Source organism: Oncorhynchus mykiss, chromosome 13 (genome assembly GCF_013265735.2).
Source record: "Oncorhynchus mykiss isolate Arlee chromosome 13, USDA_OmykA_1.1, whole genome shotgun sequence".
NCBI lineage: Eukaryota > Metazoa > Chordata > Actinopteri > Salmoniformes > Salmonidae > Oncorhynchus > Oncorhynchus mykiss.
This window is the reverse complement of record NC_048577.1, coordinates 30,991,839-31,008,084: the sequence shown is the minus strand read 5'-3', so window position 1 is coordinate 31,008,084 and position 16,246 is coordinate 30,991,839. Positions and strand designations below refer to the sequence as shown.

Below are 16,246 nucleotides of genomic sequence, written 5' to 3'. Positions count from 1 at the left end.
ATTGAGAGGATCAAGTCTCTTATCAGCGCAACCAATGTCTCCTTATAGCTCGAGCTTCCTGCTTCTTGTCTGCTCCACTTACTCATTCGCTGGAGTCTGGGCTGCATCATGTTAGCTCCCCACTCATGCTGCACAGAAGTTAACACACTTGAATAATGCGACACAGCATGTAGAAATGTTGAAACTGTTAATTACTGTTTGCAAAACTGTCCATATTGGCTAGAACACATTCCAATGCAAGAAGATACCGGTAGCTTCCAGCTTTGTAGGCTAACTTTCCTTTCTAGCTTACTGCTGAAGCTAACATCAATTCACTACCCTATTACTTTTTGTGCTAAAATACAATCATTTGTCACCAAAAACTTTAATTCACTTAATCGTCTCTCCATCATGTCCAACGCTACTTTCCCCCATCGCCTGTCATGTCTCTTTTTCACGACCTCAACTGACTGTGTGCATTGTCATGAATGACATCATTACTGGGTTTAAAGAGACAGCGCAAACTTATATAAAAGAAGAGATTGCTACTTCTATGCAAATGTTGTTGATCAGTACAATAAAATAAGTCCCAAATGGAAGGCAAACCAATTTTTCATCTACAGCTACATGAAATCAGGTAAAACAAGCTCAATAACTCAATGCATTCACCTGTTTTGTGAATAGGCCTCCTAGCCTACATCTTGATTTACCCAGTATATCAATAGATATAATGCTTAATGGTGTTCGGTGTGTGTTTGCCCAGGGTGGGACATCTTCCATTCACACTCCTCATCACACTGTGTTGACATTGACTGCTCACCACTCCCTCACTCAGGAAGGAAGCACACTGACCGTTTGTTTGTTTTTTTGTGTGTGTGTACCTGGGTGTGTGCCACACGGTTTCAGTAAGGAGGACCAATGCAACCACAGACACTGCTTAAAGCAGGACCTGACGCATCCTTCCTCACTACTGCCCCTCTCCAAAAAGTAACACTCAAAACGTTTGGTGGAATGAATCATTTTTAAATGTTTTATTTAACTAGGCAAGTCCGTTAAGAACACATTCTTATATACAATGACGGCCTACTCCGGCCAAACCCAGAAGACGCTGGGCCAATTCTGCGCCGCCCTATGGGACTCCCAATCACGGCCGGTTGTGATACAGATTCGAACCAGGGTGTCTGTACTGACGCCTCCAGCACTTAGACCGCTGCGCCACTCGGGAGCCCGAGAATGTAGTCCAAATGTACACCCTGTGTACTTTAAGATGTTACGATGCCCTCAGCTCCCTACTTATGAACCGCTAGCCTCACCTTTTGTACAGCATGTTTGCCAGTGGACGTAACCGACTGGGTTTCAAGACTGTGTTAGCCTGTTGAGCTAAAGCCTTGCTTCAGGTCTCAGGCAAGGTTCGTTGTCATCTGAGCATGCTTCACCACCTCTGTTACACCAGGGATATGTTATTATTTGTGTTAGAAGGAGGAGGGAAAATGGAAGAGGATACCCCTGGAGTAGGAATACTACTGCAGACAGCACTCAGATGACTCCCGCTGTAGCATAGGGATCCTAATTCAACCTGTGGGTTCAGTAACAGTCTTCAATTTCCTCCCGGGGCCCAGAGTCACTTTTACACTCCTTCCTTCCTGATGCCACAGAACGCTCACTAGGTTGCTTTCATCATAACATTTCAAATGACGAGTACTCATTATAGAATTATATGGGTGTCATAGAACTGAGTTGAAAATATTTAAAATGTTGTTTTATATATATATATGTGATATTTTTATCATATTTTCTACCTCGTCTTAGACTGGGAAGTTTGCTCATAGTGAATTTATTTCACAAAGTTTACTGCACATCCTTTCACTTGGTACTGGCGGCGAATTCGCCTGAATGTCAAGCCTCGACTCGTATGTAGTTTTTTTTTTCTTGTGTAAAGGTTACATGTAGCTTTTAACTTTCTTTCTGTTCAACCATTCTTTTCCTCTGGATTTATTTATGGCCAGTTATGGAATAAGTAAGAGCATTTCCATTCTTATCATTCTGCTGTTCCCTCTTGCCACTTTTTTTTTTTCTTTTTTCTGCCTCTCTCTCTGCTTTTATGTCTGCTCCTGTGACTTCCTTGTTTTTCCAATTCTCCTTGGTTCTCCTTCTAGGCTACCCTTTCTCCTTACCTTTTTTATTTTTCCCTTCTCCCCCTCTCCCTGGTTTTCTCCCTCAGCGAAAGGCTGAGAATACTCAAAGGAGCTGATGCAATTAAAATGCTAATCCTGTCTGTCTACAGGGAGGAGAGGAGGAGGAGAGGTGGGGGCTGACAGCATGAGGGATTGCAGCTCACATGGAGAACTCGACTGAAATGGAGAACAGAGGGAGGCGCTGGGAGAGAGGAGAAAGGGGGATACAAGAGCGTGTGTGTGGGGGGGGGGGGTCGTCAGAGTGAAAAGGGGATGCAGGACAGAGCGAGAGAAGACAGAAGTGTGTGTGTGCGCCATGAGCTGAGGGATGGATGATGGCTTGAATGTGTTCGGGGTACATGCATCTCCCCCTAATTTACTGAAGACACTGCTGCTCTGTTAGGGTGGCCTTCAACCTCACCCTGCCACACATGTAGCCCGAGAGCCAGGGCTTCTCAACTCTGACCCATCGAGGTCAGCTGCTTTTCTGTTCTACCTGATCATTAATTACACACCTGGTGTCCCTGGTCTAAATCACTCCCTGAATAGAGAGGAGCAATTAAAAACCATGTAAAAAAAAAAAACAATATTTAAAAAATGCAGTGGAACTGGCTTTGAACTCCCGAGTTGAGTTTGAGGGGCTTAGAGAGTGGGTGTGTACCTACCTACCTGCGCTACCTACTAGGTCTACTACGCACAATTGTGTTCTAGCCTGTGTGCAGAAACCAGGTGTGTCTACGACACAGCATAGCGATTTTGGCTGTGAGGCAGAAATGAGCTTCGGTATTATGTATGCAGTGGAAACCCCAGCTGGAGAGCCTGAATATTTCATAGTATGGCTGTAGCTCTCCTCTATTTCTCGCCTTGTGCCTCTTCTCTTCTCCCTGCCAGTTTCTCAATGCCACACAACCTGCCTAACCCTAGGGTGCTATTGTGTGGTTTTTACTATAGAATTGTATTGTGGCCGCACACACCAGCTCCTTATTGCTTTATTGGAAAATGCATTACGACTGCTCAGTACTGAGTGCGTCGGCCCTAATAGTTTTGTGTGTGTGATTGTCAGAAATCACAGCTTAATAATTGTAGTAATTAGTGGAATTTGAGGTCATTAGGGGCTACAGCTGGGGGCTATAATAATGCCGGGTGGGAGGGTGTGTCTCAGCAGAGAGGTTGGGGGCCGGATGGAGGGGAAAGACCCGGAGAGGCATGATTGACCCTTTGGGCTGTAGGTCAGTTGGCTACTCCTTCTATGATCACTGCATCCATGTATAACACTACCTGACCACATTTATTTGATTAAGTGTGTTTTGCCTGGAGTGCTAGATGGGTGGGGTTTGTACCTTTGGGACTATTCCATTGGCGTTGTTGGTCTACACAAGCTCAGTCAAGCGCAGCTAAAATATTTGGTAGGTAATAAATACTATTTCAAGTTTTTCGAGCCAATGTCTGATGAATATTCTGAGCCTCTAGTGTATTGCACTGGCTGCTGCCTCTGCTGGATCGGGAAATGGTTAGTCTGGAACAGTGTCTGGGACCGGACAGCTCACACTGACTTCTACACACACACACTCTGGAAGCTACAAACTTACTGGAGAGCACAGATGCACAACACACACAGGATAGCAGGATAGGCTAATCCTCTAACACTATTAAAGCAATCTACTCAGACCAGCACACACCAAACTTTAGAAAAAGTAGGAAGTGGTTGCATAGTTTGCATACACATCTTAAAAGCACTTTCTCTCTAACTAGCCTATAAGTACTAAAGTACAGCTTTGTTAGTGGAGAGGGAGAGAAAAGGAGGGAGAGAGGGATGGGCCAATCGGGGTCATTCGTTCAGTCCGCTGGGTCTGCTACATTCCTGAGCCATGAGAGGGGGAGCAACAGAGAGAAGGAATGTGTCTCGGAGAGAACCGAGAGAAAGCGGATCTAGATGGTGAAAACAACAGGCAAGAGGGAACAAGAAAAAGGAGGGCAACAGCAGGGGAGGAAAAAAGTTTATAGAAAAGGAGGGAAAGTTGGATAGAAGTTAAGAGAAGAGAGCATTGTTTAGGGGATGTGAAGACTGATGGGGGAGAGAGTGGGCAGAATTGTTAGGATGCACTTTAAAGTAGTACACTAAAAGAAGGGATACTGACTTTATTGTGCAAACATCCTTACCTCAAGTGTTCAGTAACTACATGTTAAAGCCACAATCCAGAGTTTGTGTTGTAGTCCAACAGCAACCCTGCCACTTGGTTGTGTATCATTTTCAAGAATCAATTGGTAGGCCTATATCATTAACATTGAACTGCAGGAAATATCCCAGAGGATGCATTTACTGTTCAGCATAACTCTCTCCCGTGGCTGTGGTAACCCAGAGAGAACAAATCTGGTAGAAATAGAATTGTCCTGTTTTTCCTCTGTTCCAGAACTGTAAGCTGTGCAGAACAAGGCATTTACAGCTGCTAGTAATGGCTTTAACAAAAATACTTTATTATTCCATGCAAGAGGGAAATGTCTCCAGCTGTACCCAACCCCGTCGACATACACACACGTTTATATACTGAACAAAAATATAAAAGCGATATGCAACAATTTCACGGATTTACAGTTCATATAAGGAAATCAGGCAATTGAAATGAATTCATTAGGCCGTAATCTATGGATTTCACATGAATGGGCAGGGGCGCAGCCATGGATGGGCCTGGGAGGGCAGAGGGTGTCCGGGTGGCTGGTCTCAGATCATCCTGCGGGTGAAGAAGACGCATGTGGAGATCCTGGGCTGGCGTTGTTTCACGTGTTGTGAGGCCAGTTGGGCGTTGGGCGTACTGCCAAATTTTCTTAAACAACGGCTGCGGCTTATAATAGAGAAATGAACATTACATGTCAGCAGCTCTGGTGGACATTCCTGCAGTCAACATGCCAATTGCACGCTCCCTCAACTTGAGACATCTGTGTTGTGTGACACAACTGCACATTTTTAGTGTGTAATTACCATGCTCTTTAATCAACTTCTTGATGCCACACCTGTCAGGTGGATGGATTATCTTGACGAAGGAGGAATGCTCACAAACGGGAATGTAAAGACATTTGTGCACACAAAAGATCCAGAAATGTCCCATATGCACAAAAAGCTTATTTCTCAATTATTTCAGCTCATGAAACATGAGGCCAACACTTTTACATATTTTTGTTCAGAATATATTCCTGTACTGTTAGCAGCAGAACAGTAAATTGGACAGAACAGGCTCAGAAAGCTACTGGTCTTGGCTTTTAGTACAGGAGTGCTACAGGCCCCTTATACCACCTTCACTCTACTGAGCCAAACCAAGCCAAGATGCTTGCCTGGGTCGTTTGCACATTGACCATAGTTGCTTACATTGCCCTTTCAAGCAACTATGGTCAATGTGCAAACGACCCAGGCAAGCATCTTGGCTTGGTTTGGCTCAGTAGAGTGAAGGTGGTATAAGGGGCCTGTAGCACTCCTGTACTAAAAGCCAAAACCAGTAGCTTTCTGAGCCTGCATGATGGTGTTAAAACAAAGGCTGTGAGTCAGAAGTTTGTGTATAGGAGTCTGTGTGCATTGAGAGCAGTGTGTACGCGTGTTTTTGCACCTGAGTGTACTGTGTGCCTCCGTGTGTGTGTCTATCAGTAAGAGAGAGAGAGAGAGATGAGTGCATGGCTGGGGGCTGACAGAGGTCCTGGGTTTAATACAGTGGAATAGCGCAGCGGCTGAAAGCTGTACTTATGGCCAGCCGAGCTTGTAGTGACAGCACATGCACTCCCATTACTCCGCCCATGTCTCACATTGCTGCTGCCTGCCTGCCTCTCTCTGCTCTGTACTGGCAGCTTGCCACTAACTGAGGCGCCACACTGCCACCTGGTGTTAGAATACGGTACTGCTACTTTAGAACCCTATCCCCTTTATAGTGCACTGCTTTTAGGGTGCCATTTGTGACTAATAGCTAAGTGACGAGAGAATTGGCAGGGTTGTTTGTACAGCTTTTACTGACCGTTTTACTACCATATTGCCTATACCTATCCAACTTCCTCAGATCTACTTTAAGTTAAGTGTAAGGGGCGGCAGGGTAGCCTAGTGGTTAGAGCGTTGGACTAGTAACCGGAAGGCTGCAAGTTCAAATCCCAGGGCTGACATGGTACAAATCTGTCATTCTGCCCCACTAGGCCGTCATTGAAAATAAGAATTTGTTAAGTTCTTAACTGACTTGCCTAGTTAAATAAAGTTTTTTTTTTAAAGAAGGGAAAAGGGGGGGTTGAATCTGAATGAGCCTGACGTTGCAGTTGAGACAACCCTTTTTATCCTTAATGCCTGATTGATTTGATATATTGAATTTCTTCTTTTTTTTCGCCTCAAGTGCTGAGTATCCGAGGCATTCAGGATGAGGACCCCCCAGACCCCCAGATCATGCGCCTGGACAACATGCTGCTGGCTGAGGGCGTGTCTGGCCCGGAGAAGGGCGGGGGCTCGGCTGCAGCAGCTGCGGCCGCAGCAGCAGCAGGAGGGTCACCCGGTGCCGACGGCGGCATCGAACACTCAGACTACAGAGCCAAGCTGGCACAGATCAGACAGATCTACCACTCTGAGCTGGAGAAATATGAACAGGTAGGAGAGAGGGAGAGACTCATTTACACAGATTTCCCAATCTAAGCTGGAGAAATAGGAACAGCACACACATTTCGCTGTCCTTCAAAGATTGGTTTGTTCCTGAGAATTTGTATTATTTTGTATAACTGAATTTAAGTTTCAAATTTGTTTTGAAAGTCCCATCTCTCCCTCCTCCTCCTCCGCCCTACACCCCAGGCGTGCAGTGAGTTCACCAACCACGTGATGAACCTGCTGAGGGAGCAGAGTCGCACGCGGCCCATCTCTCCCAAGGAGATCGAGCGCATGGTGGCCATCATCCACCGCAAGTTCAGCTCCATCCAGATGCAGCTCAAACAGAGCACTTGTGAGGCCGTTATGATTCTACGCTCCAGATTCCTCGACGCCAGGTCTGTGTGTGCTTTTCAAGAGTTTTGCAGTAATTTAATTTGTAATCTGCAGCGCGTTTTAAAATTGTTCCGAGATTATGAATATTGTCTGACTGACTTTGTGTGTGTGTGTGTCGTATCGATGTCTCTGTCAGGCGTAAGAGGCGTAACTTCAACAAGCAGGCTACAGAGGTGCTGAACGAGTACTTCTACTCCCACCTGTCCAATCCCTACCCTAGTGAGGAGGCCAAAGAAGAGCTGGCCAAGAAGTGTGCCATCACAGTCTCACAGGTACCGTACCGCACCACACGCTTCTGCTGCCAGTGGACTTATCAGTACTGAAACCAGCTTTTCCCATTCTAGTGTATAGATGGGGGCCGGTTCCCCTGCCTAAAATAATTTGGCTTTATTTGGTTTCAATTGAAAGTGTCAGGTGACTGAAAATGTACTGAAACAGAGATGGACTACCTGACATTTTCCAGTAAGAACGCTTGTTTTCGTTTTCCGTTGGGAAACCTTTTGCTACGGTGTGCACTGATGAATACAACCCTGGAAAGAAATCTAAGGGAAACACTGACTAATACACTGGTCTATCCGTCTCCCCGTCAGGTTTCTAATTGGTTCGGCAACAAGAGAATACGGTACAAGAAGAACATTGGTAAGTTCCAGGAGGAAGCGAACCTCTACGCAGTTAAAACAGCGGTGGATGCTGCCAGCGTGTCGGCGCAGGCTAGCCAGGCTAACTCTCCGGCGACGCCCAACTCAGGTACCGTGTGCCCCTTCCAACCACCCCTGACCCCCACCCCTCCATCCATATCTCAATCACCCTGCCTCCTCACACCAATCAGCTGATGTTCATGCTATTACACACACACAGTGTAGTTCATACACACTGGCAGAAGTGTAGAACCACATACATGGAACGAGGACTCTCTGTCTGGCTCGCTCTCTGTCTGGCTGTATGCCTCTGTCTGGCTCTCCATCAGACTTTTCTACTGCTCTTCTGCTTGTTTGTTGTCTGCGTTGCTGTGATGTTATTGCACTCACAGGTTTTCTATAGAGGAGAGATTATTTACACTATCTTACTTTGAGCCAGATTGATAATCTCCTTGTTAAAAGTTGCTTTATTGTTGTAGAAAGTGGTCATTTTCAGGGTTAAATGTATCTTGACTCAGCAGCATCTTTGATGTAGTAGGAAATGACCGTCATCCCCCATCTGATCATAAATCCAATTCCAATCACTAACCAATGTGTTTTTTTTCTTTTCTGAATGGTCTCTGTTCAATTTCACCACTTCCTCTTTCGATGTCATCATTTTAACATTATTTATTTAGCCTACTACTACTGCAAACTGTCTTTATGTAGGGGCCAGCACACCTTTACATTAGTGTACAGTATACACACACACACACACACGAGTGTACAGTATATACACACACGCAAGCACACGCAAGCACACACACACACCCTTATGTACCAGCTACCCCTATTTGCTCAGGAAGCAGACAGGAGCAGGTAGGTGATGTACCATTCAGTCATTGTGAGCCGTGCTGTATGCCTGCCTCATGGAAATAGAATCTATTATCTGGATTCTATTTCTATGGTCTGCCTCTACCGCAGTAAGATTACAGCTCGCTGGTGGACTGTCGAGTGTTAGGACTCAAGACTTGCCAACTGATTATGTCTGACTTCCACTTTATGATGCTCACTTGTTACAGTGTAACTAAAACGTTGACCTGATTTTTTTAATCTAATAAGACATATTTGTGTTGTCTTGATTTTGGTCCGTTTCAAACAAGAAAGTTGCAGTTGGCCTATAGTTTGGCCATTTTCATATTCTCCTGCGCTCGTCTCATACTTAATTCACAGCAATGTGAGGAAGTTGGGAATTGAGGATCCGTCTGTACATGTATTGGATCATCTTGACACCCAGAAGGCTGTGTCATGAGGGACTAATTCACTGCTCAACCCATTCTAAATACTCTGACTGTGGTCCACGATCCTCATGTTTTCAATACTAGCAAACAGTGTCCTTTAACTTCCTGGTTGAACTCTGATCTCTGACCCCTGGCACAATGCGGTGCCTGATTTGGCTGACACGGCCGCACAGAGGTGTCTGACTGACAGAGCCACACTGAGATGCCTGATTGGCTGACACAGCGTGTGTTGCCTGCAGGGTCGTCGGGGTCATACAGCTTGTCTCATGCAGGCGACGCTGCAGCTGCTGCCTACCTCGGCCTGCACCCCTCAAACCTCAACGGGGCTGGGGAGGCCGTCCTCAACATCGCCCCCTCTCTGCAGCCCCAGGTAGGCACTGAGGACCTCTAGGAAAGCCTGCCTCAATACCACAACTCCCTCCAACCCAGTCCCTATAGGGTTGCACAATTCCTGTAATGTTCCCAAAATGTCCTGGTTTTCCTGAAATCATGGTTGGAGGATTTCTGGAATCAGGAGTGAATTGTGAAGGCAATCCTGGAATTTGTTCAAACAAGATTTCTGGAAGAAGAAAAAAACAGGGCATTTTGGGGAGGTTTCCAGGATTTTGCCACCCCAAAACCAGTGACCCAAAAAATCCTGGAACAGCAGCTCCTCCTAGCACCTACTAGCTATGATGACCCCAACCTCCCTCTCCTCACCCCTGCCCTAGCATCACCCCTGATTCTTTAACACCCAACCCAAGACCTCCTGTCCCTGGTCCACTTAGTAGAGAAACACACCTCGTGGTGCATTTTGAACAACCTCCCGTCTCTCTCCAGCCCCCTCCACATAACCTTGTTTCAGTTAAGCCTTTGGTGTGCCTACCTTACCATTCTCCCCCAGTTATTTATCCATCCATTTCATCGCTCTATGTCCACATTTGCTTCTCCAAATGGCACCCTATTCCCTATGTAGTGCACTACTTTTGAGAGAGATGGTGCCGTTTTGGACGCATGCAGCCCATTGCTATCTCTCTCCATCCTGTCACCACAGAAGCCTGAGGCCCCCTCTACTCCCCCATTACTCTGCCGTTGTTGTTGCCCTCCACCTCGTCACTGTTCTGTTTGTAAACCTGTGGAAGTGCGCTGTTGTTGTTGAAGAGGATCCACAGATTTCTGCTGTAAACAGCCTGACGGTCAGTGTCAGAGAGGCTGAGGGAAAATCCTTTCCTTGAGTCGTCGTGTCCGCTGCTCCCCTCGCATCCTTCTCAAAACCCATTGGAGGAGAATGTCAGAGGGGAGAGACCGCTGGCCTTCTCATCCCAGAGAGAGGTTTTGATAAGGAGGCGAGGAGAGAGGACAAATGCAATTTTGAGATTCTCCCTGGCTAACCGGACGGTAGGCAGCGTTTTGTGACTGCAGAGAGGCAGAAAGTGAGGGTTGTACAGACAAGTGATTAGAGGTTAGCTAGTAGGGAACCAGAAGTCCGAACCAAGAGCCATGCTGTTTTTGCGTTGACAGATACAGCAGAGGTTTGTGGAAGCTTTAAAGTTCCTTTCATGACCACCTGTGTTTGTGTGACACTATCCCCTGATTGATCCGCAAGTACGTTTATGTGCGTGCCAGACCTGGGTTCAAATGTTATCTTCCAAACATGCACAAAGTATTTGAAAGGAAACAAATTATTTTTGAACCCATGTCGTGTGTGTGTGGGGGTGTTTTTCTATGCTTGTGGGGACCTAAAATTCCCCCCAAGGATAGTAAAACAAGGAAAGTGTGTGTGTGTGCATGCATCTCGCCTGATGGCGCCTGTCTTGTCTCCCTCCAGGTGGATACCCTGCACCGTGCTACACACCTGACGGCAGGCTATGAGGAGCTGACCACTAGCTCACTCTACATCCCACGCCGCCTCGACGTGAGTCAAATCTCCCTAATTGTCTTTCTTTTTGTATCCCTTTAATTTAGACCGAAAGAAATGCATGCCTATCAACCAGGTATTTGTAGTCCAGGCAAATGTATTTGCAGTGTTTTACAAGTGGATTTTACTAGGGTCACAACACACCTGTATTAACAGGTGAAACAAAACTGTCTTTGTTTTTCTATCCTGGTTCTTTACTTCTAGCCTAGCAACAGCTGGCAGGACAACACCCAACCCCCCTCCGTCACCTCTCCACCAGGCCCCCCTGGCAGCGTTCACTCTGACACCTCCAACTGAGACACACCCCCCTTTTCTTCCACCCCTCCATCCTGCCCGCCTCTCCACTCGGTCCGGACTGGGCAACTCATGCCAGGCGCTGTACACACACTTCTGTGGACCGTTAAGATGGACAAGTGAACAGAAGACATTTACCTTCCTTCCATCCTACAGAAATTCTGGAGGCTCCTTTGTCTTCATGATGAATTTTAGGGGAGGAGACTGACTGGCGCCTGATCATGACATCATAACCCCTCGCCGCCTCCAGGACCTTTGGGGAACTACTAACCCAACCAACCTGGCTGTGTAGGGCAGGTGATGATCACTGATGACTGTACGTTACCTGTGTATATGTTCATGTCAACTCCAGTGTTCACAGCCTGTCCATTACCTGTCCCCTGTGAGGTTCTGGTGTTGATGCATGTGATAGTGGTCACACACACACACTAACGCCAGGCGCTGTGGCGAAAGGGATCACAAAACGAGCTCTGCTCACCTTGCTTGTACCAAAGTGATGTCCTCTCTCCTTCCCCCAACCTGATAATTGTCACCCTCCTTCTATTCCTCTGAGAACCAACTAGTAACACAGGCACCTTCCATCTTTTAGTATTGCTGATGCTTTCAGTTTGGGGGGAATATTTTTAAGTGAGTGCTTTATAGGTCAGATATGCACACACCACCCACCTTTTACAACCCCTCATATGGAACATGGACACAGATCTGTCAAGCACAAACTTTTGCACCTTTTTCCAGGTGCTTCTACCCGGTGACAGTAGTTCTGGGGAGTTGAGCATACAGTAGGCTTGAGGACAGGACTGAAGATGAAGGGAGTGGCGAAATTAATGATCCTCTTTAGTCCTCCAGAGGTCGTTTCTATTGCGTCCCCCTTCGCTTAGTCATCAAAAGCTATAGACTCTTTGTAGATGTTATTTTCCTCTGTCTGTCAACTACTTTTAGTTGATTGTAGCTTCCCCCCCCCCCCCCCGCCTAACGTTGTTTCACAAAGAAATGCACCAGCCACCAAATAAACACATTTTGTTGATAGAACCTAAATGTGGTGTTGGGACGGTGAAATGGATGACATGAAATACGTTTTGGGGCAGAGATAGCTATGTCATTGGGGGGGGGGGATGTGACATGATTTTTTTTTTTTTATATTTGTGACAGTCTTCCAATGCATGTAGGCTTTTTTTAGGTGTTCAGTGATGGGTCTCATTTTAAATATTCAAGTTATTTAGCTTCTTCACTTTTGTTTTCTCAAAGACACAGACCAAAAAGGAGTAGATGTGTTATGCTGTATGTACAGAGTTCTCAGATGTCTCAGTCGGGAAGGCTTAATAAATACGGCCCAGCCTTATGGGGTAAGGCTGGGCTGTATTCATTAGGAACAAAACTGGCTGAAACGGGGAGCGACTTACCTGAATTTGTCCAACAAGAAATGCTTGTTTTCGTTTGCCGTTGCTATACATTTTTGCTACGGTGCAAAATATTTAGCTTACGGTGTACACTAATGAATAGGACCCTGGGTTTATACTCCACCAAACGGTCTCTGGATCAGAACATTCCTGGGGTGTGCAACATGCACCGAAGTGCGTGAAGTCACAAAGAGGTTATGGAGTACATCTAGTGTAGATTCAGCCTTTACATTAATTTTTTTTATCAGTTCTTCTTTGGTGTATTTAACAACTGTGGCCTCACCACTAGCAGGGTATTGTTCATTAGGGCCAAAACCTTTTAAAACCGAGTGATATGGGGAGATGCTACTGCCTGAACTTAGCCAAAAGGGATAAGTTTTTTTGGTCGCAAACCGTTTTGCTACGTCGTGCCCTACTGAACAGGACTCTGGTGGAAGTCCCCAGTCCAGACAGGGCTTGAAAAGTAGCATCTACTCATAATAATCTGTTTAGCTCACAGGCCACACTAGAACTTTGCATCGTACCAAAAATACCAGTTATCAATAATGTAATTATGATGATTATATTTCACACCAAAAAGTTGGTGAATAAAAAGTCTCCCATTTTGGTAGAGGGAATTGTATTTGTACTTTTTTTAATGGTTTTGTCAGGCCTCGTGGCATTTGAGTTTGGGGTAATATGGGGGGGGGGGGGGGGGCTGTTATGTCCGTCACACCAGTGCTAAAGAATTGGTTGTATTGGTGCCGTGGAGACCGAGCATCGTTGCCGCAGAGAGCCAGAGCATTGTTGCCTTCCATGGGAAGGCATGTTTTCTCCCTTGACTCCATCTCAGAATCCGCTGGTAAAAATAGGTCCTATTGGTAAGCCCTATGATTTGGCCAATCAGCAAGGGCTTTAACTGTTCTTAATAACTTTTACCAAAAAGGCAGCGCTGGTTTTATGATAAACAAGGTAGTCTTTAGAGTCAAATCAGAGTTTCTCTGATTTTAATTTCCTTTGTAGTTTAAATTCAGCTTTTTTTTTTTTTCTTTTTACAATCATACATCACTTGTTAAGAGTACCGGGCATTTTGATAAAGAAAGGACAAACTATATATTAAACATATATACGGACATTTTCAATGTAAAATTGGAGTTTTGTTAAATACAGACATCGTTACAGAGAGCTCTTATATTGTATTACCCAAATTAGTGTCCTTGTTTACTGTTATATTATAAACATTTCATATGGCTTATTATAACTTACAAATAATGCTGCCACTACTACACCAAATTAGTTCCCTCTTCCTGTCTTTTTCTACCAGTCGTAAATGGATGTCACTGTACAGATTGTGGAATGTTTGTTTTTTATCTTTTTATAAACCCAATGCTTTATTTTTGCTTTTCTTTTTGGGAGAATTGCCTGGTTGTTTGGTCATTAACATTCTCCTGAGGTTGGGATCGAGTTATAATTTTTTTTTTATGATTATTTGCATATTTTAATTTGGGATAAATGTTCGTTGAGGTTGCAGTGTGGGGGTTATGGGTATTGTAGTTTGGTGCTGTGTAAATTCCAATTGGAACTTGAGAATTTGTGAAACCGCATTTTAGCAATAACTCCTGAATTAATGCTAGAGCCATTGTTGGCCATCTTGAATGCATTTAAATCAGCCCTTACCTCAACAGCTGGGGGAAAAACGTCCTTCACACACATTTTAGAAATCCCTCGATTTCCCTTATCCATTTAATTTCAGCCATTTAGTCAGGATTGACCCCATTGATATGGCTACCTATAATTGGTGAATTTGAGTTCTCCCAGTATTTTGTAGCAACAGTACAGTTCAATGCAAAAATAGAGCTTCACAGGTTGAGCCAATACTGAGTCAACCTACTGTAGGATTCTACCACAGAATATTCTACCATTCTAATTCTTTGATTCTACCTGCGGCCATAGAATTCCACAGCACCAAATCAAACGATAAAAGGTTTAATGTAATGTGTCATTTTTTGTTTTATTAGTATCTTTGTATATTTCTCCCTCTTCTTCGTCCCACTGTATTTTAAATACCACCTTGTCTCTCTACCTCTCTCTCAGTTTCTCTTGTATATAAAACCCCACTGTTTCAAGACCTGTGAGTCTGTATGAACTCCTTTTATACCTCAACTTTAGAATTGTTCTAGAACGAGTATTAAGAATGACAAGTTGTAGTGCTCCTTATTAGAAGAAAAAAACTAATAAAATATTTGTGCTTTTCATTATTTGGGGTTGGTTAAGTTTTTTTTTATTTTTATCACTACATATGCTCTTGTGACATTTACAAATAAAATAATGACACCATTTAATGGTATTTTACCTAATCACAGTATTCTGGCAATGTGTGTATTCAACACTCAAATTAAGCACAAAGTATAATTAATCCTGGACACAGCACTTAGCTGTGGTACATTGGCCACATCACAAACCCCCGAGGTGCCTTATTGCAATTAGAAACTGGTTACCAACGTAATTAGAGCAGTAAAAATAAATGTTTTGTCAGCATTCAGGGCTTGTACCACCCAGTTTATAATAGCCTGTAAACACCTGCAGGAGGACTTGATTTGAAACCTGATAAGTGGTCCTCTAGCTAAGTTGGTAAAGGTGGAGCATGGCACTTGCAATGCCAGGATTGTGGGTTCGATTCACGGGACCAGTCGTACTCTAAATGTATGCATGCGTAATCGAATATCACAGTTTCAACTATAGTTTCCTTTGAAGTAAATGTTGAAACAGTGATATTCAGTTTAAATTCCAGGCTTCCCAATATCCCCATGCTAGTATTTTTAAAGCATCTCATGGCTCTTTTTTTATAATGTATCACAGAATTGAACTGTGGCATATGGACGCAGTCTTTCCCTAGACAGTTAGAATTTTTCTGAGTATCCCAGTGTTAATGTAACACATCTAGATAAACAAAACATACTGTGCACGTACAAACAAGCATCCCAAAATATACACATGAAAGTATGGTGTCATAAATAACCATATTTTCCAGTGCCCTCCTGTTTCTTCAACCCCACTAAGGACTTTATTCAATCTGTATCGTGGAAGTTCAGTGTAACAGTGTGCTAAATGTAAAGGCAATGTTGCGGGTATGTCAATCGTAAATTACCTTTTAAATTTCTATTGTGCAATCTGAAACGCTTTAGCGACATTGAATAGAGCCCTAAATTCATGAGTGGCTGTTGATCTCATGTCCAAGATGTCTATAGGACTCCTGATTCTTCAGGCTGAAGAGGCTTGTCACCACTCTCTTTATCAGCTGGAGGGCAGTAAAAGTTGGCTTTCTCCTCTGATTTTTACTTCACAACCATTGGGAGCAGTGGGAGCAGACACACAATATCAATTGTATAGTACCCTATGCATTCAGGAAGTATTCATACCCCCCCAAGTCAATACTTTGTAGAAGCACCTTTGGCGGCAATTGCAGCTTTGAGTCGACTTGGGTATATCTATCAGCTTTGCACATCTGGATTGGGGATTTTCTCTCATTCTTCCTTGCAAGTTTTCTCGAACAAAATTATAGATGCAACAATTTCAAAGATTTTACTGAGTTACAGTTCATATAACGAAATCAGT

At 44.4% G+C, this 16,246-nt stretch overlaps 1 protein-coding gene across 6 annotated transcripts in view; it reads left to right on the top strand.

Annotated features, from left to right (window-relative positions):
- The window catches only part of LOC110486102 (pre-B-cell leukemia transcription factor 1), a 54,398-nt gene extending 39,509 nt beyond the window's left edge, over nt 1-14,889 (top strand). For 3 of the 6 annotated variants that reach the window (XM_036940752.1, XM_036940754.1, XM_036940755.1), the window contains 7 exons: nt 6,512-6,759; nt 6,958-7,148; nt 7,283-7,418; nt 7,737-7,893; nt 9,304-9,434; nt 10,872-10,958; nt 11,166-14,889. In XM_036940752.1, coding sequence (XP_036796647.1) covers nt 6,512-6,759; nt 6,958-7,148; nt 7,283-7,418; nt 7,737-7,893; nt 9,304-9,434; nt 10,872-10,958; nt 11,166-11,258 — 1,043 coding nt within the window. In that variant the 3' untranslated portion in view covers nt 11,259-14,889. The remainder of the gene's footprint in view (nt 1-6,511; nt 6,760-6,957; nt 7,149-7,282; nt 7,419-7,736; nt 7,894-9,303; nt 9,435-10,871; nt 10,959-11,165) is intronic. The other 3 variants (XM_021557451.2, XM_021557453.2, XM_036940753.1) reach the window with 2 other exon arrangements.
- The last annotated feature ends 1,357 nt before the right edge of the window (nt 14,890-16,246 follow it).